General features: G+C 44.3%; 1 protein-coding gene across 1 annotated transcript in view; it reads right to left on the bottom strand.

Moving 5' to 3' along the window:
* LOC126461887 (4-hydroxyphenylpyruvate dioxygenase) overlaps nt 1-22691 on the bottom strand; it is a 142619-nt gene extending 119928 nt beyond the window's left edge. Inside the window, exon 1 of the mRNA XM_050096031.1 lies at nt 22552-22691. Within this exon, the coding sequence (XP_049951988.1) occupies nt 22552-22674 (123 nt within the window). The 5' untranslated portion in view covers nt 22675-22691. The remainder of the gene's footprint in view (nt 1-22551) is intronic.
* Nucleotides 22692-25954: the final 3263 nt, after the last annotated feature.

The raw sequence follows: 25954 nt of genomic DNA, 5'->3' as shown, positions 1-25954 counted from the left end.
ATAGTTTAGACAGAAAGAGAATAGAAGCTTTCGAAATGTGGTGCTACAGAAGAATGCTGAAGGTTAGATGGGTAGATCGTATAACTAATGAGGAGGTATTGAATAGAATTGGATAGATGTGAAATTTGTGGCATAACTTGACTAGAAGAAGGGATCGGTTGGTAGGACATATTCTGAGGCATCAAGGGATCACCAATTTAGTACTGGAGGGCAGCGCGGAGTGTAAAAATCGTAGAGGGAGACCAAGAGATGAATACACTAAACAGATTCAGAAGGATGTAGGTTGCAGTAGGTACTGGGAGATGAAGAAGCTTGCACAGGGTAGAGTAGCATGGAGAGCTGCATCAAACCAGTCTCTGGACTGAAGACCACAACAACAACAATATGTAATGCGGAAATGGCCACTAAATATCACGAGAAGCGAAGCTGCCAGTGTAAAAGGAAGCAGGGGGTACTGTGTTGTTAGTGAAGAAACAGCAGATAGTGATTTCGAACGTGGACTATTCATTCGACGTCACATGAGTGACAGATCCGTTAGGGACATTTCAACTCTTCTGAAGCTGCCCAGGTCGATTTTTGGTGATGCGACTGTGAAGTGGAAACGCGAAAGAACAACCACAGCTAAAACAGCGTCAGCCAGACATCATGTACTGACGGAGAGGGACACTAGAGCATTGCGGACAGTAGTTTTAGAAATCACTGAAAGGAATCACTCGTGAGTATCAAAGTGCTACCAGCAGTCCAGCTAGCACAATGTGTGTAGGGAAAAAAGACGCCAGTGGACTGTGGATGACTGACGAGTGATTTTGAATGATTAATTACTCTGTACCCTGTGACAATCAGAGGGAAGTATATGCATGCGAATGCCCTTAGACCATTATCTACTACCATGTATAATGCCAACAGTGGAGTTCGGAGGGTTACAATATGGGCTGTTTTTCGTGTTTAGGCAGTGGTCACCTTATTACGCGGAAGAAAGCACTAAAAGCGGAAGGATTTGAAGACTTTTACGGCATTGTGTACTGAGTACTGCAAAGGAAGAATTCGGGAACGATGATTCGCACCAGGATGGCAGTGTATCCTGTCATAAAGGAAGAAGTGTGAGGCAGTGGTTCTTGGGCAGTAAAAATCCTGAAATGGATTGCCCTGTCAAGAGCCCCGATCTGAGCCCATTGGAACACCTCTGGGTTAAGTTCCACCGTCGCACCACATTCCAACATCCAACATCAAAATCTTTACTGGTTTCGACTCTTGAGGTGGGTCACCATTTCTCTACAGTCATTCTGACACCGCACTGAAAGTGTCCCCAGCAGAGTTCAAGCCATCACAAAGGCGAGGAGTGGACGCAACCCATAGTAATGTCCACTAATAGGTGTCCGGATATTTTTGATCAGGTAGCACTGAAAGTGTCCCCAGCAGAGTTCAAGCCATCACAAAGGCAAGGAGTGGACACGACCCGTACTAATGTCCACTAATAGGTGTCCGGATATTTTTGATCAGGTAGCGTATAAGGTAGACGAACGAAGAAACGTATCAGTTTCTTGATACAACTCTTTGCTGATTGGTCACCTGTCTCATTATCTATGATGCCGGAATGCCCTTTTCCCCACAGAAGTTGATTCTTTTGTATTGTTCGATACGCTGGTAGCCGGCTGCTGTGGCCGAGCGGTTCTAGGCGCTTCAGTCAGGAACCGCGCTGCTGCTACGGTCGCAGGTTCGAATCCTGCGTCGGGCAGGGATGTGTGTGGTGTCCTTAGGTTAGTTAGGTTTAAGTAGTTCTAAGTCTAGGGGACTGATGCCATCAGATGTTAAGTCCCATAGTGCGTAGAGCCATTTTGATACACTGATAAAATAGTTTCTGTGCCGTACATCAAAGACAGATTGCCTTTCCAAGTTTCACGAGTGATGTCCTTTTTAGACAGCGCTGCGCGAATATTATTATCGAATATAGCTGGTATCATGCTATATGTAGTCGTATCTGAGTGCCTGTCTTATTGCCAGAAACTTGCCCACGACGCAGATCGTTTCAGGGAGAAGCTTGTACGTAAATATGATTTCCATAGTGGGACAGAAATATGAATCATTCTTTCGCTCTGCTCCTAAGCGGAGTGTCCACTGTTTTGAAACTTCCTGGTAGATTAAAATGGTGCGTAGGGCGGGAGACGAACCCAGAACACGACCTAATGAAGCTGGAGGGTGGGCCGTGGATTGTGCCTGAATAGATAGTAGACAACACAGTGGAACACATGGTCTCTTTACTTCGCAATACGTTCGTACACCGGAATGTGAGGAAGCCAAGCCTGACTAGATGCATACCAAGCGTAATACAACCAGAAAGTGGAGGAATTCCAGTTAGCAGCAAAGTGCAACACTTCCGAACGTTTGTTTGTAGAGAAAAGCTACGCGAAGAAACCTATAGATAGAATTATCAGGATATGAAGGCTGTGGAGCTAATTACAATGAAAGCACAGGTGTGAAATAAAAAGGGTAAAGAACCTCTAAATTGGAAGAAAAATGTGGAAAAACTTGTACAATCAGCTAAACATTTCAACTGCGTCCACAGAGACATAATGTGGTTCACTGGAAAATCACTGCTAAGAGTGAACTTTACTAAATAGGTCTATGCTGAGTGTCCATGTGCCCTAACTGCAGTCTAGAAGAGACAGTTCAAGATAGGCATACATGCAGGGACTGCAGGGACTGAGTCCTGATTGGAAATGGAGGAAGAACGGTATTATGAACATGTGTCCGGAAATGCATCGTTCCCCACCCCCACCCTCACCTACCTTGGCCTCACCATTGACTGTCACCTCATCTGGATCCGTTATGTCCACTCTATCCAATCCAAAGCCCACAACCACCTCCAGCTCCTCAAACTTCTCTCTGGCCGGACATGGGGATTGAACCCCTATACCATCCTCGACACCTACAAATCCTTAATCTGTCCCATCCTCTGTTATGTCAGTCCTGCCTGGATATCACCCCCCCCCCCCCCCCAAATTTTATAAGTCCCTCCAGATCCTCGAGCACCATGCACTCCACCTCGCCTTCCGTATACGCCTCCCAACCCGCATGCGGATCATCTACGACCTGATCCCTTTCCCCCATCTGCTCCCTATCCTCCATCTCTATACCCTTCATCTCCTTTGCGAAGGTGGCTTCTGTCAACTCCCCCTTCTGGATGATATGCTCTCTCCCTCCATTTATCCCTCCTATCAACTCTGATCCTCACCTCCCCCTCCTTTCCTCTGTCCTATTCCCGGGTTCCCTCCTCCCCCCTCCAATCCTGTTTTTTACCCACCTACCCTCTCTCAGCCTCCCTTCTCTCCCCCGAGTCCTTTTGCAATTCCTTCCTCTGCCTTTCCCCATTCCCTCTCGCATGTGCCCTGCTCCCCCCTTCAGAGTCCTCTCCCTCCGTCTGTCCCCCCATTTCGTTTTTCCTCTTCTCCCCCCTTTTTTCCCCCCTCGTCTGTCCAGGTCCCCCCCCCCCCGCCCCTCTGCCCTTGCCTGTGGTGTGTCATCTTCGTGCCGCCTTTTTAGTGCAGTGTTTCCAGTGACTGTTAAGTGTTGTGCGTCTTTTCCGAAGTGTTGCACACAGATATCACACTGTCGCTGTGTGTGATTTTTATTCTCTTGCGATCAGAAACCAGATTATCGCCATGTTTTTTTAATTGTCTGCCTACTATTTTCTCTGTCTGCTTCCTGTGTATTTTATTATCATCGCCCACCATTTGTTTTATGTTTTAACTTTCCACAATCTTCCACCGTTTTACAATTTACGTCACCGTTTTATCGCCTGCTTTTATTGTTTCTTATCTTCTTATGTTTTAAAAATTGTGTAGGCTGAAGAGCAGCGTACTAAGCTGCTGCCAGCCCGCCCCCTTCGGGGGAATCGAAATCCAATAAAGGAAAAAAAAATGCAACTTTTACTCGGTAGATGGCGATGATGAATGACAGTTCCTCTGACCACATGCCGTGTGTTCCTTGTGTATTGTAGGCTATGTGACTAACGCAGTGTTCTGTAGGCAGCAGAATGGTCCGGTATTCATGTCGGGAACAAGCCGAGATGGTGTTTGTGGAAACGGTCGAGAGGTAGCATGGCTGTACCAAAGCAAGCACGCTCACAGGCAACAACCATATCAAACAACATTTCAAACCCATTTTGGGCGTCTGTGAGATGATGGGTCCTCTCAACAGACGAACGCGCAGGGAGACGGCGGACTGTGCCAAAAGCAGATTTCCTTAACTGCCTGCTCAATGCATTGAATAGTATTGGGGATTGGTTCTTCAAAATATGCAGTTTAATGTCCTCTAGCTGCTAGCCTAGCATCTGTGTAATTTTGGGACTAAAGGTTCGGGACATCCTCTACAGAGACAAAGAAAACTGAGACTTGACACGTAGAAAAGATCAGCGCTTCTCCTAAGCTGTAGCGACGTAGACAGGACCGGGTGGAGAATATTTTTCCTCTCAAGCGAGCCATCATTTGACACTTCCACACATTAACTGCCTTTGCTTGGGCTCTTGGTAAGACATGTAAAAATAAATCTGTGTGTAGTGGTCGTGGAAATGGTTTGGTTTTTCTTCTCAGATAACAACTACATTGACATTCCTCTGTAACAGAAATGAATTTCCGAATCTTGTACCAGTGCTAAATATAAAAAAAGACACACTTTATCTCATCTTAAGTAGTTCCTGAGATCTTAAAAAGTTTTTAATGAAAGCAGGAAAAACTAGACCTATTGCGCTATTTTAGCGTCAATAAAATTTGCATTAAACTGAAACGAAAGAGTGAAAATATGAAATTTCTGTCATCTTTCTAGTTTAATAATGGGACTTTTTAATTCTATAATTTACAAATATTCACCTTCCATGAAAAAAATGGGATAGAAATACGAAAAATATAATCTAATTTTATGGTGAATTGTGAAGCATAAGACATACGAAAAATATAATCTAATTTTATGTTGAATTGTGAAGCATAAGACACTGTTAAAGTGGGTAACTTGTATGTTACATGTGAGGAAAACTCACCAGTAAATTGTAACATCTAACGTGCAAAGTAGTATATTATTTCTTGCTGAGGGAAATATTGAGAGGAATTAGAGCCTAGTTAGATGAGGATTTAATAGAAAAGTTTATATTTTAAACACATTCATACGAGTACTGACGATGACAATATTTGAAACTGAAAGCATTGACGCTGCTAACCACACAGTCTCAATTACTTCTACTCTGTTTGCAGAAGTACGATTACTGGAACGGCTTTGCTTCTGTCATTGTACACATTCACCCGTGTCAGTTTTCGCTACTAATTACGATACACACTGTTTATTGATATTACAATTTGTCGCCTATACACGGTATGCGCTAAATCACATCAGCCCATTCTCTACTCGGAATATTTTCAGACAAGAGATTCAGTACAATCTTAAACAAATCCCCGCCTCCAGTGTGAGTTTTCGTTACATGAATCTAGTTCTGTAGTTCTGTACCCGTGATATTCTCCAAGTTTTCTCTGACACCGCCCGGATAACCGAGCGCGTTAAGGTGCTGCTTCAGGAATTCAGGAAGCGAATCTGCTCAAAAATGGTGCAAATGGCTCTGAGCACTATGGGACTTAACATCTGAGGTCATCAGTTCCCTAGAACTTAGAACTACTTAAACCTAACTAATCTAAGAACAGCACACACATTCATGCCCGAGGGAGGATTCGAACCTCCGACCGTAGCGGTCACACGGTTCCGGACTGAAGCGCCTAGAACCACTCGGCCACTGCGGCCGGCAGCGAATCTGCCTCGGATCGAATCCACCTCGTAGATGAACGACGACGGCTGGTAGGTAAGCCAGCAAGCCTGGAATTTTTTTTGTCACCCACATCCAACTAGGTAAATACCGGGCTGGTACCCACATCCTGTCTCAGACGAACTCTACGCAGACAGTTAGAAAACGATCCACGCAGCCACTTGCATTAGCTTGGGCCTTGAACAGGCCTTGAACCTAGGGAACCAGTGCCGAAAGTTGCGACACCTATGGTGCTGTTAGAATCGCCTTGAAAACCTGTGATTACTGCGTCTCCAGATGCGTAACGTCTGACCCGATGGTTTCAGGTTGAGTGGGGATAGTAGTAGTATTGCATATCTCTGGACCGAAGGCGAATGTGGAAACTGGCCGCACGGCTCTCCGCTTACACCCGCAACAGTTGTGACGCACTGCCTTTTAATGATGACATAGCTGGTCCAGAACGGGATTTGTCTGTCAAGTTTGGTCGGGTGCAGCATGTGGGTATGCTGATCACTGTCATCTCCAACGTTAGGCGGTAATGGAGCCCCTCTGTGCGGTAGCAGGCAGATCGGTAAAAAGAAATAGTCACTGTGTACTGCGTATGTTACCGGGAGATCTCGTCCCAGATGAGAAGAAGGCCGTGCTGGCGGCTGTTAAGAACACTATGTGCAACCGGATGCAAATCATCGGTGATGTCAGCACGAGTAATACTCGCCAGCTGAGATGTGAGACCATGCTTGATTCCTTTCAATGGTTGGTTCGACTGATGAATGCAAGCACGGCTCACTATTTGCAGCGTTGTATCCAGAAACGATCCCAGACCTCTAGTTTAGAACCGAGTTGAACAAACCAGAGGCCCAAAAGATTCTTCGACGATCTCAGATGCGAATTTCTCGACCGCTATCGTGGAAAATTGTAAATCACCCTTCAATATGTCACTAACGAAGGAAGCAGAGTATGTGTGGCGGCGTGTACAAGGAGAGTTTTTAGGTTAGAGGAGCATAGGGACAACGATGAACTGTCTGCAGAAATCTGAGATAGGTCAGCTACGTCACTCTCAGAGGAGAACGTTCATCCTTGCTGATCGGAAAGGGGGAGTGTTAATGTGGCGTTAGTAAACTGCCCGATCGCCCTTGCTAAGGTCCGAGAATTAGCATCAGTTAATACAAGTAAAAAAGCTACTTAGTATTAGGAACAGAAAGCTCGCTGGAACCGGAAATGAAATCCTAAATTCAGACTGGAATATACAGGGTGATTCAAAAAGAATATCACAACTTTAGGAATTTAAAACTCTGCAACGACAAAAAGCAGAGCTAAGCACTATCTGTCGGCGAATTAAGGGAGCTATAAAGTTTCATTTAGTTGTACATTTGTTCGCTTGAGGCGCTGTTGACTAGGCGTCAGCGTCAGTTGATGCTAAGATGGCGACCGCTCAACAGAAAGCTTTTTGTGTTATTGAGTACGGCAGAAGTGAATCGACGACAGTTGTTCAGCGTGCATTTCGAACGAAGTATGGTGTTAAACCTCCTGATAGGTGGTGTTTTAAACGTTGGTATAAACAGTTACAGAGAATGGGTGTTTGTGCAAAGGGAAAAGTTCTGGACGGCCGAGAACGAGTGATGAAAATGTAGCACGCATCCAGCAAGCATTTGTTCGCAGCCCAGGAAAATCGACTCGCAGAGCTAGCAGAGAGCTGCAAATTCCACAATCAACTGTATGGAGAGTCCTACGAAAAAGGTTAGTTATGAAACTACCTGAACATCAACTACCCGAGGCGATGGATCAGCCGCCAGGCAGCCCGTGACAGAGCACTTCATCACTGGCCTCCAAGAAGCCCTGATCTTACCCCCTGCGAATTTTTCTTATGGGGGTATGTTAAGGATATGGTGTTTCGGCCACCTCTCCCAGCCACCATTGATGATTTGAAACGAGAAATAACAGCAGCTATCCAAACTGTTACGCCTGATATGCTACAGAGAGTGTGGAACGAGTTGGAGTATCGGGTTGATATTGCTCGAGTGTCTGGGGGGGGGGGGCATATTAAACATCTCTGAACTTGTTTTTGAGTGAAAAAAAACCTTTTTAAATACTCTTTGTAATGATGTATAACAGAAGGTTATATTATGTTTCTTTCATTAAATACACATTTTTAAAGTTGTGGTATTCTTTTTTAATCACCCTGTATATAGCAGGGATAGGCTAGAAGCCAATGGCGGCGTCTTTTTTATTTCCGTAAAAAAATTCTATAGTATCTAGTGATGTTATTACACATTCAAACGCGCGACTGCTACGGTCGCAGGTTCGAATCCTGCCTCGGGCATGGATGTGTATGATGTCCTTAGGTTAGTTAGGTTTAAGTAGTTCTAAGTTCTAGGGGACTGATGACCGCAGCTGTTAAGTCCCATAGTGCTCAGAGCCATTTGAACACATTCAAAATGTGACATATTTCATGTGAAGCTAAGCATCAAAGTTGGGTCAAACATGGTAATCGTATGCTTTTATAGACTACCTGCCTAAGAAACTGTAGTGGCAGAGCGCTTCAGAGAAAACTTGGAGAACATCACGCTAAAATTTCCTGATCATGTTATTGCAGTAGAAAAGACTTCAACTTGCCTGTAATACAGGGTGGGGCAAATAAAAGTGGAGTGGATACGGTTGGATGTGAATTTGTGGCAGCATTAAGGAGAAGGAAAAGACGTAGTTACTTCCAACAGGAAGGAGGAACTGCCCCTACTGCCGGGGGAAACTTGGACCACATTTACACAGTCTTCACGCCTGAAAGAGTTGTTTGCAGAGGTCGGTCTGGTCGCAGCTTTAGTTGGCCACCTAGATCACCTAATCATTCAGTGTGCGGTTATTTTGTGTGGGGAGCCCTCAAGTCTAAGGTGTATCGCAGTAACCCTCATAATCTTAAAGAACTGCAGCAGAACATTACGGATGTGACTGCAGCAATTCCAGCTGTCCAGCTTCGATCCCCTCAAAAGTGCCAAGAGATGAATGATGGTCACTTTCAACGTACCTGGAACTCTGTTCCCCAAGTCACTTTTATTTGTCCCACCCTGTAAAATTGGTAAGTCATGTAATGAAAACTGGTTCCGGAGACAGGGATTCGTGGAATGTTGTTCGCAATGCCTTGCCTGAAAATTATTTTGACAGATAAAGGGCTGTTGTGATTTCGCACCCGTAGCAATATTCCAGCGCAAGTTGGATAGTGCAATTGTCTGTGTGCCTTCAATCATTCTAATTTTATCGCTGTTGTTCTTACCTGATATGTGACCAAGGGAGCGTTTCTGAACTCATCTGTGAAGACATGTTCCATATACTGAAAGTTTACTCTTTCAGTAAAGAGCGTAATGTGTGACACTAGTGTACTGTAACCTTCTCTTGCTGACCAAATAAATCATTCATGAACCGAATTTATTAGAGTCATTTACATTCGATAATGTCCAAAACAACGATTTACATACTTAAAAAAATGTTTTGCATCACCTCGGTTCAGAGAGTTCCGGAACCTGTGCAGAAAACTGGAACAGAGATAACATAAACATCATTTCCACCCTTTTTATCGCTCATGAAAACCACACATTGCAATATGTACCACCATACAGCGAGACCTTCAGAGGTGGTGCTCCAGATTGCTGTACACAACAGTACCTCTAATACCCAGTAGCACGTCCTCTTGCACTGATTCATGCCTGTATTCGTCGTGGCATGCTATCCACAAGTTCATCAAGGCACTGTTGGTCCAAATTGTCCCAATCCTCAACGGCAATTCGTCGTATATCCGTCAGAGTAGTCAATAAACAGCCCTTTTCAATTTATCCCAGGTATATTCGATAGAGTTCATGTCTGGAGAACATGCTGGCTACTCTAGTCGAGCGATATTATTATCCTGAAGGAAGTCACTCACAAGGTGTGCAAGATTGGGGCGCGAATTGTCGTCCATGAAGACGAATGCCTCGCCAATATGCTGCCGAAATGGTTGCACTATTTGTCAGAGGATGACATTCACGTATAGTAAAGCCGTTACGGCGACTTCCATGACCACCAGCAGCGTACGTCGGCCCCACATACTGCCATCCCAAAACAGCAGGGAACCTTCACCTTACTGCACTCGCTGGACAGTGTGTCTATGGCGTTCAGCCTGACCAGGTTGCCTCCAAACATGTCTCCGACGATTATATGGTTGAAGGCATATGCGACACTCATCGGTGAAGAGAATGTGATGCCAATACTGTGCGGTGCATTCGGCATGTTGTTGGGCCCATCTGTACCGCGCTGCATGGTCTCGTGGACCTCGCCATGGACGCCGGGAGTGAAGTAGCGCATCATGCAGCCCATTGCGCACAGTTTGAGTCGTAACGCGACGTTCTGTGGCTGCACGAAAAGCATTATTCAACGTGGTGGCGATGTTGTCAGGGTTCCTCTGAGCCATAGTCCGTAGGTAGTGATCATCCACTGCAGTAGTAGCCCTTGGGTGGCCTGAGCCAGGCACGTCATCGACAGTTCCTGTCTCTCTGTATCTCTTCCATGTCCAAACAACATCGCTTTGGTTCACTCAGAGACGCCTGCACACTTCCCTTGTTGAGAGCCCTTCCTGGCACAAAGTAACAGTGTGGACCCGATCGAACCGCGGTACTGACCATCTAGGCATGGTTGAACTACAGACGACACGAGCCATGTACCTCCTTCCTGGTGGAATGACTGGAACTGATCGGCTGTCGGACCCCCTCCGTCTAATAGGCGCTGCTCATGCATTGTTGTTGACATCTTTGGGCGTGTTTAGTAGCATCTCTGAACAGTCAAAGGGACTGTGTCTGTGATACAATATCTACAGTTAACGTCTATCTTCAGGAGTTCTGGGGACCGGGATGATGCAAAACTTTTTTTGATGTGGTGTATTTACAAATGGTTCATGCATGAGTTTTGACAAGCAGTTAGTCTCGCATAGGAACTGCCCCCAACAGCGTCATAAAAATATACGTTTTTTTACATCGGTCAGGTTGTCGTTGTCTCAGCCAGTACTAGCCACGTGGTGTTAAGGAGGGGACTAGACACTACCGAATACTTAATAGATCCACTGAAGGGGAGGGGAGGGGGTGAGAGGGGTTGGGGAGAGATATTGTTGCCCGGGCTGCCGAAAAGCTCCATAGAATCTTGAATTTCGCCAGTCTAAATAGTAGCTTAGAATTATACAGGTTATAGCAGACTGGAGAGAAATTAATTACGTAAGGAAAATAAATGTTCCCAATTTAACTGCGAGGTGTATGTTAGCCAGTGATCAATTAAAATGATACATAAATTCTTGACAAAATAATTTCCAGGAGTTGGATTCAAGGAAAAGTATTCTCACAAGTGCTGTAACTAACGGAAGATATCAAAGAGTTGTTGGATTCTGCCTCTGATAGTCTGTGATAGTATGGTAAAACATCATAAAATTAAAGGATAAGTAATCTGCTATTACAAACGTGTGAAAACAACCGCTTTCTCTTTGCTGGTTAGTCTCAAAGAGGAGGGAAAATTGGAGCTTAACTTCTCATCGTCGGCGTTATCATCAGATACGGAGCATAAACTCGAATTTGAGAAGGACAGGGGACGCATTAGATGATATCCTTTTCGCTTAAACGGTTTTCTTAACCGTTTAAGCGATTTACGGAAACCACAGAAAATTTAAATTTAGATGACCGGACAAGGATTTGGTTCCAGTCCGTCCGGAATAGAGTCCAGTTGTTTAACCACTGCGGCACCTCTCTTGTGATTATGCGTGTGCACCCCTCCAACTACAGAAGTAGATCTAAGTGTATATTGTTTGTCAGTTACTATGTCCCGCTTTATTTAGGTGCCTTTGAGTCATGTGAGCGTATCAAAGTATCGTCAGTTTGCCTTCTGGAAATAAAGTCCTTCCCCTTTTTCCCCCTGTACGACCTCACTTGGAAGCATTTGTTACGTCTCGAGACTCCATTAGAAAGATCCGCCCGCATCGCTACTTGAAATGAATTCCATACAAGTCTACATGCAGCGATCGTTGGGATAAATTAAAGCTATGTTCCGAAATCTTGCGTATGATGATCAGCACAGTCTGTACCTCTGAATTGAGCGAAATAACTTCTTCATTTCAATATGTCATGTTTCGCTCTAATACTGCTATTTTTTCTTAATACACGAACTGAAGCATCTATTTTTTTATTAACACAAATTATAGTTACTTCAACAACATATCTACCTTAAATCGTAGCCTTATTTCACACTGCAGAATGACCACAGTCAACGAGGTCGAAGAGTAGCTTGTACAGTACAGACACGTGCAGAGATTCAACATGTACTGATCACTATCTTAGTACGTGACAAAGGCCAGGAAAGCCTCAGTTTTGCTGGGTTCGAGCGGTTACTGTTCGAAACATGTAACAGGATGCTTGCGTTGCGCTAGTTACAAGCAAACCCTGTCAGGAAGTGTGAAGAGATTCCTTACCTCAGCGCTAGTCACTATATGCAGCTTGCTGGCTCATCGTTACTGTTCACCAAATCAGCAGCCGTCTGATATTTATTACCCTGAATGAAATTTACTATCACCTATGAACCGAAGACCCTTGGAGTATGAGTGATTCGTTGACTTGGCATTGATGCCAGAAGCAAATGATACTGCAGCATGTTGTACAGGTGTGCATTCAGCTGTCAGCCGGCTATTTAATCATAACTCACGTGATCGCAAGTTGCATCATAAGCCCGGTCTCCTTGGAGTTGTTGTTGTCGTCAGTACCATGACGACAGTCAATAAATAACGAGACCAGAAGGAAATGGTTGTGACAGTGAGAGAAAAGAGGTAGGAGGTGACAAATATGCAACTCTCGTGGCAACCAGGAAAGTATCTTTGACCCTGATTACAACTGCCACACAAGAGTACAAAATCACTTTGCAAACAATCGTACAAAAGAAAGTGACGACAGGAGATGTCATAGTGGCCAGGCAGGGCAAAAGACTCTATTCGGTAAGACCACATATTAAATTTCCATCTACACATCCACATTTATTTTTCCGTGTTTTTCTGTATCGACTAAGGCGAATGCCTGGGTGGTTACTTTAAATACGACACAGCCGATTTCCTACCCCATTCTTCCTCTAATAAAATCGTCGACGACAGGATGTAAGACCCTAATCTTCCATTAGTTTCAAAGACAATGAATTTATTGGATTTTGTTGTTAGCCTGTCTTACTGCTTTTGTATAATCTACACTGAAGAGCCAAAGAAACTGGTACACCTGCCTCGTATCGTGTAGGGCCCCCGCGAGCACGCAGAAGTGCCACAACACGACGTGGCATGGACTTGACTAATCCCTGAATTAGTGCTGGAGGGAATTGATATCATGAATCCTATAGCGCTGTCCATAAATCCGTTAGGGTACGAGGGGGCGGAGATCTCTTCTGAACAGCACGTTGTAAGGCATCCCAGATATGCTCAATAATGGTCATGTCTGAAGAGTTTAGTGGCCAGCGGAAGTGTTTAAACTCAGAAGAATGTTCCTGGAGCCACTCTGTAGCAATTCTGGACGTGTGGGGTGTCTCAATGTCCTGCTGGAATTGCCAAAGTCCGTCGGAATGCACAATGGATGCGAATTGATGCAGGTGATTAGACAGGATGTTTACGTACGTGTCACCTGTCAGAGTCGTATCTAGACAGGGGTCCCATATCACTGCAACTGCAAACGCCTCCACCAGCTTGAGCAGTCCCCTGCTGACATGTAGGGTCCATAGATTCATGAGGTTGTCTCCATACCCGTACACGTCCATCCGCTCGATACAATTTGAAGCGAGACTTGAACAGTCCGCTGCTGACATGCAGGGTCCATGAATTCATGAGGTTATCTCCATACCCGTACACGTCCATCCGCTCGATACAATTTGAAACGAGACTCGTCCGACCAGGCAACATGTTTCCAGTCATCAGCAGTCTAACGCCGGTGTTGACGGATCCAGTCGAAGAGGAAAGCTTTGTGTCGTTCAATCGTCAAGGGTGCACGAATGGGTTCAGAAAGCCCACACGATGATCTTTCGTTGAATTTTTTGCACGCTGACACTTGTTGATGTCCCAACACTGAAATCTGCACCAATTTACGGAAGAGTTTCACTTCTTTCACGGTGAACGATTCTTTTCCGTCTTTTGATCTCGTTCTTGCAGGATCTTTTTCCGGCCGCAGCGATGTCGGCGATCTGATGTTTTACCGGATTCTTGATGTTCACAGTACACGTACACTGAATTGGTCGTACAGGAAAATTCCCACTTCACCGCTAGCTCGGAGATGCTGTGTCCCATCGCTCGTGCGCCAACTATAACACACGTTCAAACTCACGTAAATCTCGAAAACCTGTCATTGTAGCAGCAGTAACGGACCTAACAACTGCGCCAGACACTTGTCTTACATAGGCGTCACCGACCGCAGCGCAGTATTCTGCCTGTTTACATATCTTTGTATTTGAATGTGCATGCCTATACCTGTTTCTTTGGCGCTTCAGTGTATATAATTGGTATTAGAAGGTTTGATTGTTATGTCACGTAACTAATGAGGAGATAATGAATAAAATTAGAGAAAATAGAAATTTGTGGCACAACCTGACTAGAAGATTGGATTATTTGATAGGACACATTCAGTGACATCAATGGATCACCAGTTTAATAGCGGAGGGAAGTGCGTGGGGTAAAAATCGTAGAATGAGCCAGGAGTAAGACAGTAAGCAAATTCAGAAAGCTATAGGTTACAGTAGTTATTCAGAGATGAAGAGGGTTGTACAGGATAGAGTAGAATAGAGAGCTGCATCGAACCATCTTTGGACTGGAGACCACAACAACAACAACAACAATAACAAAACAGTCCGAGTGAAATCTACGCAGACTGTGTTGAGGAATCGATTTAGTTTGTAGAGTCCAAATGATACGGAGCAGGTGGGGGATGGGGTTAAATAAAACATTGAAAGGGCTGATGAATTACTGTAGACATCAAAATCGGCCAGGGAAAAGTTAAGCATTGAGGGTGCTGTGTCGTCCGAAAAAGACACAGCCAGGGCAAAAGCACCACAGGCGCAAAGATGCGAGATGGTTGGTGCCAGTGCCATAGAGACTTGCGCGAGTTCCACCAGCGCCACGGGCAGCGTAGAGGATGAAGATATCGACTTCGCCTCGGCTAATTGCGGGCCGATTACAATCCGCCGATGACTGGATGACAACGCACGGAAGCCTACTCGGAAGACAGAAGAGCAGCTCTCGTCCACTTGGTTATAGATCATCGTCTAGCGCTGACTTAGACAGAGAACATGGTTTAGTGAACTCTTAGAAGTGAACAGACAGTTGTTGTAAATTGCATTTTTTATGTACTGTGACGTTTACCTACGATTATTTGCACTTAGCCATTGAGGGCCTTTTTTGTGGTATATCACGTATAGTGTTGCAAATTTCATTATTCGAAAAGTCACAAAGATAAGTAAACTTTTTTAACTAATTTGTGTGACTTTGTTACTAATTTGTTGGAGTGTTGTAGAACTTCGTTGTCCTATCCTCTTTCCTGACTGTGGGACATAGCTGTGTAATAGTGACAGCGAGAAATTGTCTTAGCGGTGTACTGCACCAGAAGCCGTTTCACGAACTCACTAACTTGGGCTACCGTAACAACAGTCGCTCCAATAGTTCAAATGACTCTAAGGACTATGGGACTTAACTTCTGAGGTCATCAGTCCCCTAGACTTAGAACTACTTAAACCTAACTAACCCAAGGACATCACACACATCCATGCCCGAGGTAGGATTCGAACCTGCGATCGTAGCAGCAGCGCGGTTCCGGACTGAAGCGACTAGAACCGCTCGGCCACCGCGGCCGGCGAACAACAGTGGCAACTCGGCCTCCACAGCAGTAGCGATGAGGCCTTTACAAAACTGGCGTCGAGGATTTAGAAAAAGGGAATCGTATCAGATAAACCCAAAACAATGCACTAGCGTCACAGAGAATTTTTGGAACATTCTAAATTCTTTTTTGCCTCATCTCGGAAAAGGTAATAAGAGATAAAGACAAAAAAATTGGAAAGGATTGCAATTTAATGAGAGCACGATCAATAAATAGGAATATTTGACACAGGATTAAATAAAAGTCAGACTGAATATTTGAGAAACAAATAGAAGGTTTAAGGAACTATCAGTAAACGAAGGTAATACAGGAACAATCGAAACTGAATCAATGAAGTAGTGAAAAACTAATGATTTAAATATCTAATAGTTTCGTTGAAGAAAATAATGTTAAGAAAACATTGTGGAGAGAATGTTTAGATCAAAGTAAATCCAGTCGCCGGCCGGAGTGACCGTGCGGTTCTAGGCGCTGCAGTCTAGAACCGAGCGACCGCTACGGTCGCAGGTTCAATTCCTGCCTCGGGCATGGATGTTTGTGATGTTCTTAGGTTAGTTAGGTTTAAGTAGTTCTAAGTTCTAGGCGACTGATGACCTCAGAAGTTAAGTCGCATAGTGCTCAGAGCCATTTTGTAAATCCAGTCTATTTCGCTGTTCTGTATATTGTAATACTGCAGCTGTCATAAAGTTGGAGCACAATTAGGAAATAGGGAGAGAAGCTGAGAATATGCGATCAATAAATTGTGAGAATGGTAAGTGTACTGATTTGGTATGAACAAGGCTAGAGAATAATGCGACCTCAGGGGGACATAGCTCTGTAGGGAAAATTCTGCCGTTTTATAGAGGACGAGGGATTATTTAATAAGGAGCGGTACTCTGGCAGAAGAATCCGCTAGGGTAGCCGAGAGCGCTAACGCGCTGTTTCCTGGAGTAGGCGCGCCGGCCTTGGATCGAATCCGCCTGGCGCATTAACGACGAGGGCCGATGTGCCGGCCAGCCTGGATGTGGTTTTTAGGCGGTTTCCCACATCCCACTAGGTGAATACCGGGCTGGTCCCCATGTTCCGCCTCAGTTACACAGCTCGCAGGCATTTGAACACATTCGCACCATTCCATGGATTCCACTCGACGCAGACAGTTGGGGTACACTATTTCTGTCCCGGCGGGGGGGTGGGGGGGACGGGGGGGGGTACGGGGTGGCGGCGGCGGCCGGAAGGATACCCGACCACCCCTTACACATTAACATGCCAAATACGATTAATGATGGCTGACCCTGCATAACTGCGGGACAAGGCTCAAGTGATAGATAGACTCTTGGAGAAGAGAGAACTGGAATCAGAAAGCATGGCGTAGAAAGATGCAGCGCAAGGCAAAACGAGATAAAAGCTGCTAGTGAGATAGGACCATGGTACACATGGTTCATGATCGCCGTCAAGCATGGAAGCAGAGAGGTGTGAAGCATATAGGAACAGAAAAATTAAAAAAAAACTTACACTGAAGTGCTAGTTTCATTAAATCTGTAAGCTTCAACTGAGGATGACAAAGCAGGAAAATAATTTATCCTGTGACAGAGATGAATTTGATTTAGAGGACGTACATTAAGGAGACTCCACAGTGTCGTCGTAAACTTGAGAAAGAGAATTAAGTTCTGTGTAAACAGAACGCCCTGAGACCAAAAGTTACGTAACGCTCGATCTCCTTGAGACGTTGACAGCTTTGCGCTACGCTCTGTCAATAAACAAGGATACGAAAGTAAGCTGAGAACCGCCTGCATACGTAATGAGAGCTGGTGTACAGTCAGATTTGTACAGCGTTAGCAACCACAAACTTAATATACACATGCATTAAAAATCATTAATGAGAATTCCACTTCAAATTACTTGGAGTTCTTAGCAATTAAAGCGCTGTAAGATCCCCAATGTCACAGCCCATCCAGGCGGACAGTACAGACAAGCAGATGCGAAGCAGGAAATAATTGTTATACATCGTCCAAATTTAAAATATAATTTCTTGCAGGTAGACTCAACTACAGCGGAATCTCACGTCCCCATTTAGCAAACGCTGTTAAACTGTTGAAGCATGTACACACCGCTTACAGTTTGCGAATACATAACAAAACCGTTAACATTAGTTTTTAGCACCGGTACGAAGGAGGCTGACTAGTTATGTCGATAAAACAGTTCAGACAAAGCGCTTTGTACGCAATAAGACGAGCTCATTATATAACTATCATACCGCAGAGCAGACAGTCAGGTTGGCGTATTACAAAAGTGTGTCATATAGGTAGCCAACCTACCGTTTAATAATTCCACGTCCCTTCTCTTAAATGCTTTGCCATTCTAAACGTTATTAGAACATAAACTGTCACTTATGAATACACTGTTAAATCAAACTGCAAACGGTACATCAAAATGCAAACAAAATCATAAAAACAACGAAGTACACGCTAAGACAAAAAGAAGGCGAACCTCGAAGGAATTATCCGAATACGACGGAAACCGGCTGATGTGATGTACATGTACTGATGACTACAATTTCAGAAAAATTGGATGATTTATTCAAGAGAAAGAGATTCACAAATTGAGCAAGTTAATAACGCGTTGCAAGCGGTTATTCGGTTTGATAGAGCTGTTTGGATGTCCTCCAGAGGGATATAGTGCCAAATTCTGTCCAATTGGCGCTTCAAATTGTGAATATCCTGAGCTGGTTGGAAGGTTCTACCCATAATGCTCGAAATGTACTCAATTGGAGAGAGATCTGGTGACTTGCTGGCAAGGTAGAGTTCAGCAAGCACGAAGACAAGCACTACAAACTTTCGTCGTGTGCTGAAACCTATCAGAGTATGGCTTGCCGTGAAGGGCAACAAAACGGGGCACGGAATATCCTCGTCGTACCGCTGTGCAGTAAACGTTCCGCGGATAACGACAGGTGTTCTACTATGAAAAGAAATGGCATCCCAGATCATCATCCCTGGTTGTCGGGCCGAATGGTGGGTGATAGGTTGGTATTCCACCACTGTCCGAGGCGTCTCCAGATATGTCTTCACTGGTCATCGGGGCTCATTTCGAAGAGGGAGCTCATCACTGTAAACAATTCTACTCCACTCAATCAGATTCGAGGCCGAAAACAAGTCTGGGGATGCCCACGACAGTGGTGGGTTAGCAATCTGACTGTCGCCCGCAGTCAGGACTGATGGTCTGGGACGCTATTTCTTTTCATAGCAGGACCGCTTTGGTTGTCATCTGCGGCGCTCTTACAGCGCAACAATACGTCGATGACATTCTACGTCCAGTTATCTTGTCCTTGACGGCAAGCCATTTTGCGCTTAAATTTCAGCAAGATAATGCCTGCCCGCACATGGTGGAAGTTTCTATTGCTTGCCCTCCAAGCAGCTCTCGATTTTGACGATCCAACACGTCAGTTGAACATAATTTGGCACATTGTCCGTCAGGAGGACATCCAACAATCTCTTTCAATTCCAACACGAACAGCTGCTTCTGTACGCGTCAGAGATGGACCGACACTTTATTGAATGGTTCAAATGGCTCTGAGCACTATGGGACTTAACATTAGTCCCTTAGATTTAGAACTACTTAAACCTGGCTAACGTAAGGACATCACACACATCCATACCCGAGGCAGGATTCGAACCTACGTCCGTAGCAGCAGCGCGGTTCCGGACTGAAGCGCCTAGAACCGCTCGGCCACAGCGGACGGCAACACGTTATTGACTTGCTCTGTTTGTGCAGCTCTTTATCTTGAGTAAATGATCCAATTTTTCTGAAATTGTAATCATTTGTTTGTCTATACATGAACATCAAAACTACCGATTTCCGTCGCATTCGCAAAATTTCCTCATGGTGAGTGGTTTTTTTTTTTTTTTTTTGTCTTAAAGTCATGGAATTTCAAGAACCTTTAATAGCGAGATAAGAATTGATTGGAAAATGTGAAATGGCTCTTAGCACTATGGGACTTAACTACTGTGGTCATCAGTCCCCTAGAACTTAGAACTACTTAAACCTAACTAACCTAAGGACATCACACACATCCATGCCCGAGGCAGGATTCGAACCTGCAACCGTAGCAGTCGCGCGGTTCCGGACTGCGCGCCTAGAACCGCTAGACCACCGCGGCCGGCTTGGAAAATGTGAAAAATTAGTCTCTTAAAACAACATGGGGAAATTAAAAATATGCTTTAGACGTCAATAATATGCCGACGATCATTTTTTCTATCAGGAGCGCAAAACAATCCAATTTTAAACAATTCTTTTGTGGATAACCTAGAGCTTGCAATAATAGTGTCCCTAGACACGTTTGAAAAAAAAAGAACTATGCCTCCAAGGAAAAACATTAATGATATACACTGTATTGTTGTGACGAAGGTGCCTTTAGTTTCTCTTTCAGTTTTCATTGAAGTTCATGTATATGAGGTTGTGGGATGGGTCTAAGAACTCTTTATTCACTAACTTAAGCATCAATAGCCCCTATAAATGTCTCTTAAGTTCCAGTAAATGATTTGTGAAATATTCAGAGGTCGAAATTATCAACGCTTGCAACAGTTTCTTCATTCATGTTCTCAGTTCGTATGGTACTTAGTTACCTAGAATCAGTAGCATTATTTGTATTAAAGCTGCATCACAACTATTAATTGAAAGACTCTTGTAATCTAGTAAATATTTAGCTTCTAATAGCAGGTAAACAGCAGCGGGTGGTAAAACTGAGAGTGCAACAGGCCTTTCGAACTATCAGCTTTGTTTCTAATTTACTGGATTAAATTTAGATAGACATTTCGACTTCGCACGGGTAGCGCTAAGTATGTACGTTTGGACGACTTGTCTGGCGTAGCAGTAACTGATTATGTGCAGAAACCATCCTCGTGAATCAGTCTAGCTATTGGTGAAAACCCGTATCAAAATCCTTACAGTAGTTACTAAGATTATCCTTCACGTATAGACTGAAGGAGACGGTGGGGGGAGGGAAAACTTTAATTTATGCAGATCCATAGGTAGGTGCGAATAGCACTAAGCGTTATAGTAATAGGTTATTGTTTTTAATACAGTATACAGATAAAATTTCTATGGTGTCTTTTTCTCATGCTAATGTAAGTTATGCTTTAACTCGTTCTACATCCCTAAGGGTTCTGCTCTGTGATGGAATCTATGGAACACGATAAAAGAATGAATTTGGAAGATTTAGCATTTTGAGTTACGACGAAGAAAACGATTATTAACACATAGTCAGCGGAGAGCTCGTGTGGAACACAACTTCTCATGAAATAATGAGTATTATCGACGGTGGATATCAAATTAATTTCATATTTCTAGATCTCCAGAAGGCCTTAGATACCGTTCTCACAAACGGCTTCTAATCAAATGGCGTGCCTGTGGAGTGTCAAAAAAAAAAAAAAAAAAAAAGCTGTGAGCACTATGGGACTGAACTGCTGAGGTCATTAGTCCCCTAGAACTTAGAACTAGTTAAACCTAACGACAACACAAACATCCATGCCCGAGGCAGGATTCGAACCTGCGACCGTAGCGGTCTTGTGGTTCCAGACTGCAGCGCCTTTAACCGCACGGCCACTTCGGCCGGCTGTGGAGTGTCGTCTCAGTTGTGCGACTGGATTAGTGATTTTCTGTCAGAAAGGTAACAGTTCGCATTAACTGACGGAAAGTCATCGAGTAAAAAAGAGGTGATACCTGGCGTTCCCCAAGGAAGGGTTATAGACCATCTGTTTTTCGTAATCTATATAAATGATTTAGGAGACAGTCTGAACAGCCCTCTTAAATAGTTCACAGATGATGCTGTTATTTCCCGTCTAGTTAAGTCTTCGGAAGATGAAAACAAATTGCAATATCATTTAGACATGATACCTGCATGGTGCGAATAATGGTAATTGACCTTAAATAATGAACAGTGGGAGGCCATCTACATGAAATTAAGAGGAATTCGTTACGTTTAGATTACACGATAAATTGCACAAATCTAAATGCTGTCAGTTCAGATAAAAGCCTAGGGTTGAGGTTACAAACTATTTAAATTGGAACGATCACAGAGATAATGATGTGCGTAAGACGAATCAGAGACTTCGTTTTATTGGCACAACACTTAAAAGATGCAACAACTCCACTTGTCCGTCGTATGCTAGATTATTGCTGTGTGGTATAGGATCACTACCAGAGAGGACAGACATCGAAAAAGTTCAGAAAAGGACAGTTTGTTTTGTATTATCGCGAAATACGGGAGAGAGTATCATGAATATGATACGCGAGTGCGTTTTTCGTTTCGGCGAGATCTTTTCATAAAATTTCAGTCACTAACATCCTCCTCCGGATGCGAAAATATTATGTTGACGCCCACCTACACTGAGAGAAATGATCATTGCAATAAAATAAGAGAACTGGGAGCTCGCACGGAAAGATTTAAGTTTTCGTGTTTTTTTTTTTTTTTCTCGCGCTGTTCGAGACTGGAATGATAGATAAATAGTATGGAAGTGGTTTGATGACCCTCTGGTAGTTGCGGAGCAGTCATGAAGATGTATAACAATGGCGACGATGTTCTTGAGAAAACCGGTTGCTTAAATTAGAAAACTGTGCGATATTTTTGCTGCCGCAATAGTGAATCTCGCGTAGGAGTAACGAGGGTTAAGTGAGAGGCGTATAGACGATCAGTTCTCGCTCGCTCCATACGCTAATACAACAGGATAGGATAGGATCCATACGGAGTACACTCCACCTCGCACTGCAATGTGGCTCGCAGAGTGTCTATACAGATTTGGTATACGCACTTTAAGACGGCCGCGTGCGACTACTGGTGCCTGCCTTGAAATACTAGTCCGTGCGAAAAGTGAGGTGGGCAATGCGGTAACAGGAGGCGGCGCGAGGACTCACCATGATCGGCGTTGCTCGGCTGGCTGCAGAGCGTCGTGTTTTGATTGGGGTGTGGCCGGCCGATCTTTTAACCGCGGCGCCCGGACTGGAGGCTCGCCGGCTTCTCCGCTCGCCATTGGCCATCGCGCTGGCTGCCGAGGTCGCCCAGGTGACCCGCGGAACGCGTCAACAGGTGGTGCGCGTCTCGCAGCCGCCGAGAAAACTCTGCTTGTTGACTCTCGTTAAGCAGCCATGTCACATCATTGTTTATCCGCAAGTACCAGAGGTAGTTCCCGGGCGGGAAGGCGCGCCGGTCCCCGGCAAGAATCCGCCCGGCGGATTAGTGTCGAGGTCCGGTGTGCCGGCCAGTCTGTGGATGGTTTTTAAGGCGGTTTTCCATCTGCCTCGGCGAATGCGGGCTGGTTTCCTTTATTCCGCCTCAGTTACGCTATGTCGGCGATTGCTGTGCAAACACTTTTTCCATGTATGCGTACATCATAATTGCTCTACCACCCAAACATTGGGGTTACACTCGTGTGGTGTGAGATGTTCCCAGGGGGTCTACTGGGGGCCAAACCCCACAATAACCCTGGGTTCGGTGTGGGGCGGCGGAGGGGTGAGTGGACTGCTGTAGCCTGTTGTGGGGTTGTGTACCACTGAGGCTACGGCGGGGACGAAGCCTCTCCATCGTTTCTAGGTCCCCAGTTCAATACCGTAACATACCAGAGGTAGTCACGAAGTTTCAATCCTCACCTCGAATATAATAAAGTTACGTAATACTTTGTTTATTTGTATGTACATGGCTGTAGTTCTGGTACACTCTGAAATCCCCCCGTCGCAGTCCCGTGGCACTCGGCTAGGGCAACCAAAACTAAAAGGGGCAACCCACTGATAAACTGGAGTATTGTGCTGTAGTTCGTTGTCTGCATTTGAAAGGGAGCAACGATGTAATAGCCCATGCTGAGTCGGTGGAAGTCTCCTGGGTGGTTTCTCAATGTCTTCTGAATTAACTTTCTTTAGCTGAGGCACACATCTTGCCTGTTGTAAATACTCTGGAAATTTCCCTAATGTAAAGGACTTATATACTGTGTTTGTCAAAGGAGCTAGTATACTGTCTATTCGTTGTTTCAGCACATACGAGGGTCACTCCAAAAGAAATCCACACTATTTTTATAAAAATACAGTTTTCATTCTGCATGTCTGAAAGTTTTACAGAGTGTAGATACATCCTTCCTGCTTGTTTTCAAACTTAGTTCAACCTGTTCCCGTGAGTGGCCGGGCATCAGAGCATGTCATGAAGATGGCTGCTACACGTGACGTTCCTCAGAAGCAACGTGCTGTTATAGAATTCCTGTGCTGTGAAAACGAGACAGTAGGAAACATCCACAGGAGGTTGAAAAACGTGTATGGAGATGCTGTTGTCAATCGCAGTACAGTTAGTCGGTGGGCAAGCAGGTTACGTGATGAAAGCGGGCACAGCAATATTGAGGATTGTCCTCGCAGCGGCAGGCCTCGTACTGCACACACTCCAGACAATGTGCAGAGAGTTAAGGAATTGGTGACTGCTGACAGACGCTTCACAGTGAACGAATCGCCACGCTACGTTGGAAGTGTTTGCAGAATACTGAAAGTGTTGGCGTTAAAAAAGGTTTCTGCCAGGTGGGTTCCCAGGACGTTGACAGTGGCTCACAAAGAAACAAGAAAAACGGTATGCAGCGAACTTTTGGAAGAGGACGAGAATGGTGGAGATGGATTTCTTGGAAGAATTGTGACAGGTGATGAAACATGGCTCCATCATTTTTCACCAGAGACGAAGATGCAATCAATGGAATGGCATCATGCAAATTCACCCAAGAAAAAAATTCAAAACCACACCTTCTGCTGGAAAAGTTATGGCTACGGTGTTTTTCGATTCCGAAGGACTCTTGCTTGCGGACATCATGCCAAGTGGAAGCACCATAAATTTTGATGCATATGTGACGACGCTGAAGAAACTTCAAGCTAGACTGAGTCGTGTTCGACCACATCGGCAAAAGCAGGATGTTTTGCTGTTGCACGACAATGCACGGCCACATGGCAGTCAAAAAACCATGGAAGCGATCACAAAACTCGGATGGTCAACACTGAAACACCCGCCTTACAGTCCTGACCTGGCTCCATGTGACTATCATCTCTTTGGGAAACTGAAAGACTCTCTTCGTGGAGCAAGATTTGAAGATGATGACTCCCTTGTGCACGCTGCCAAACAGTGCCTCCAACAGGTTGGTCCAGAATTTTACCGTGCGGGTATACAGGCGCTGGTTCCAAGATGGCGTAAGGCAGTTGAGAGGGATGGAAATTATGTGGAGAAATGAAAATAGTGTTCCTAAAGGATGTATCTACACACTGTAAAACTTTCAAACATGTAGAATAAAAGATGGATTTTAAAAGAAATAGTGTGCATTTCTTTTGGAGTGACCCTCGTATATTGTTACTCCATCTAGGCCTACTGTCTTTTTCTTTTTATGTTTCGCGCGGTTTTACTGACTTACAGATGTATTATGTGTTTCTGGCAAATTTAATTTGTGGTTTTTCTGCAATACTTGAAAAATATTGATTCACGTACTCTGCTACGTGGTTTGGATCACTTATTACTTTATCCTCCTCTCTTATGAGTGTGTTATTATGCTCTTCCTTTTCTCTCCCTGTTTGCTACTTAATCATATCCCAGACTGCTTTGCTTTTATTCTCTGCACTGTAGATTGTTTTGTAATTACATGGATTTTTGCAGCAGTAAGCCACATTCTATAAATCTTTTTGTAGCTATGAGAGACATTAAAGAACTATGGCTCATTATGACGATCTTTCATGAAAGTTAGGTACTCAAGGAATTGGTAGGACTTGATAATAATTGCTGTTATCCATTTGATTTTGTGAGGCATTGTTATTGGTGAGCATGATTTCGGAACCGCCTTTTCAAAGTTCAGTTTAATTAATGTTGAGAACTTGGAGAATTCCACATTTTCTACGTACACTTCACCCCAACTTTGGTTTGCTAGCTCTCTTGAAAGACTTGCATTTTTATTTCTGATAAATGTCTTTTCAGGATTGTAGCTTAGGGATTTTTTCCACAACTAGTTGTACTGTTATTATTTGTCAGAAATGGAATGAGAGTCAAAGATTTTTACAGCTACATTACATTCTTGCATGTCTATATTTTTGGCTACACGATCGATTGCTGATGGAATGATTGTAGTTACACTTGTTTAATTTGACGAGCATAACAAATCTCTGGAGGATATTTCGAGGACGCTGCTAGTTTCATTTGTAATATTTGTGTTTACGTTTATCCTGAGGTGACAAATGTCGTGGGATAGCGTCATGCACATATACAGATGGCGGCAGTAACGCGTACACGAGATATAAAAGAGCAGTGCATTGGCGC

Source organism: Schistocerca serialis, chromosome 1, assembly GCF_023864345.2.
Source record: "Schistocerca serialis cubense isolate TAMUIC-IGC-003099 chromosome 1, iqSchSeri2.2, whole genome shotgun sequence".
In the NCBI taxonomy this organism is placed as follows: domain Eukaryota; kingdom Metazoa; phylum Arthropoda; class Insecta; order Orthoptera; family Acrididae; genus Schistocerca; species Schistocerca serialis.
Note: the sequence above shows the minus strand (reverse complement) of the source record. Positions and strands in the feature narration are given on the sequence as shown.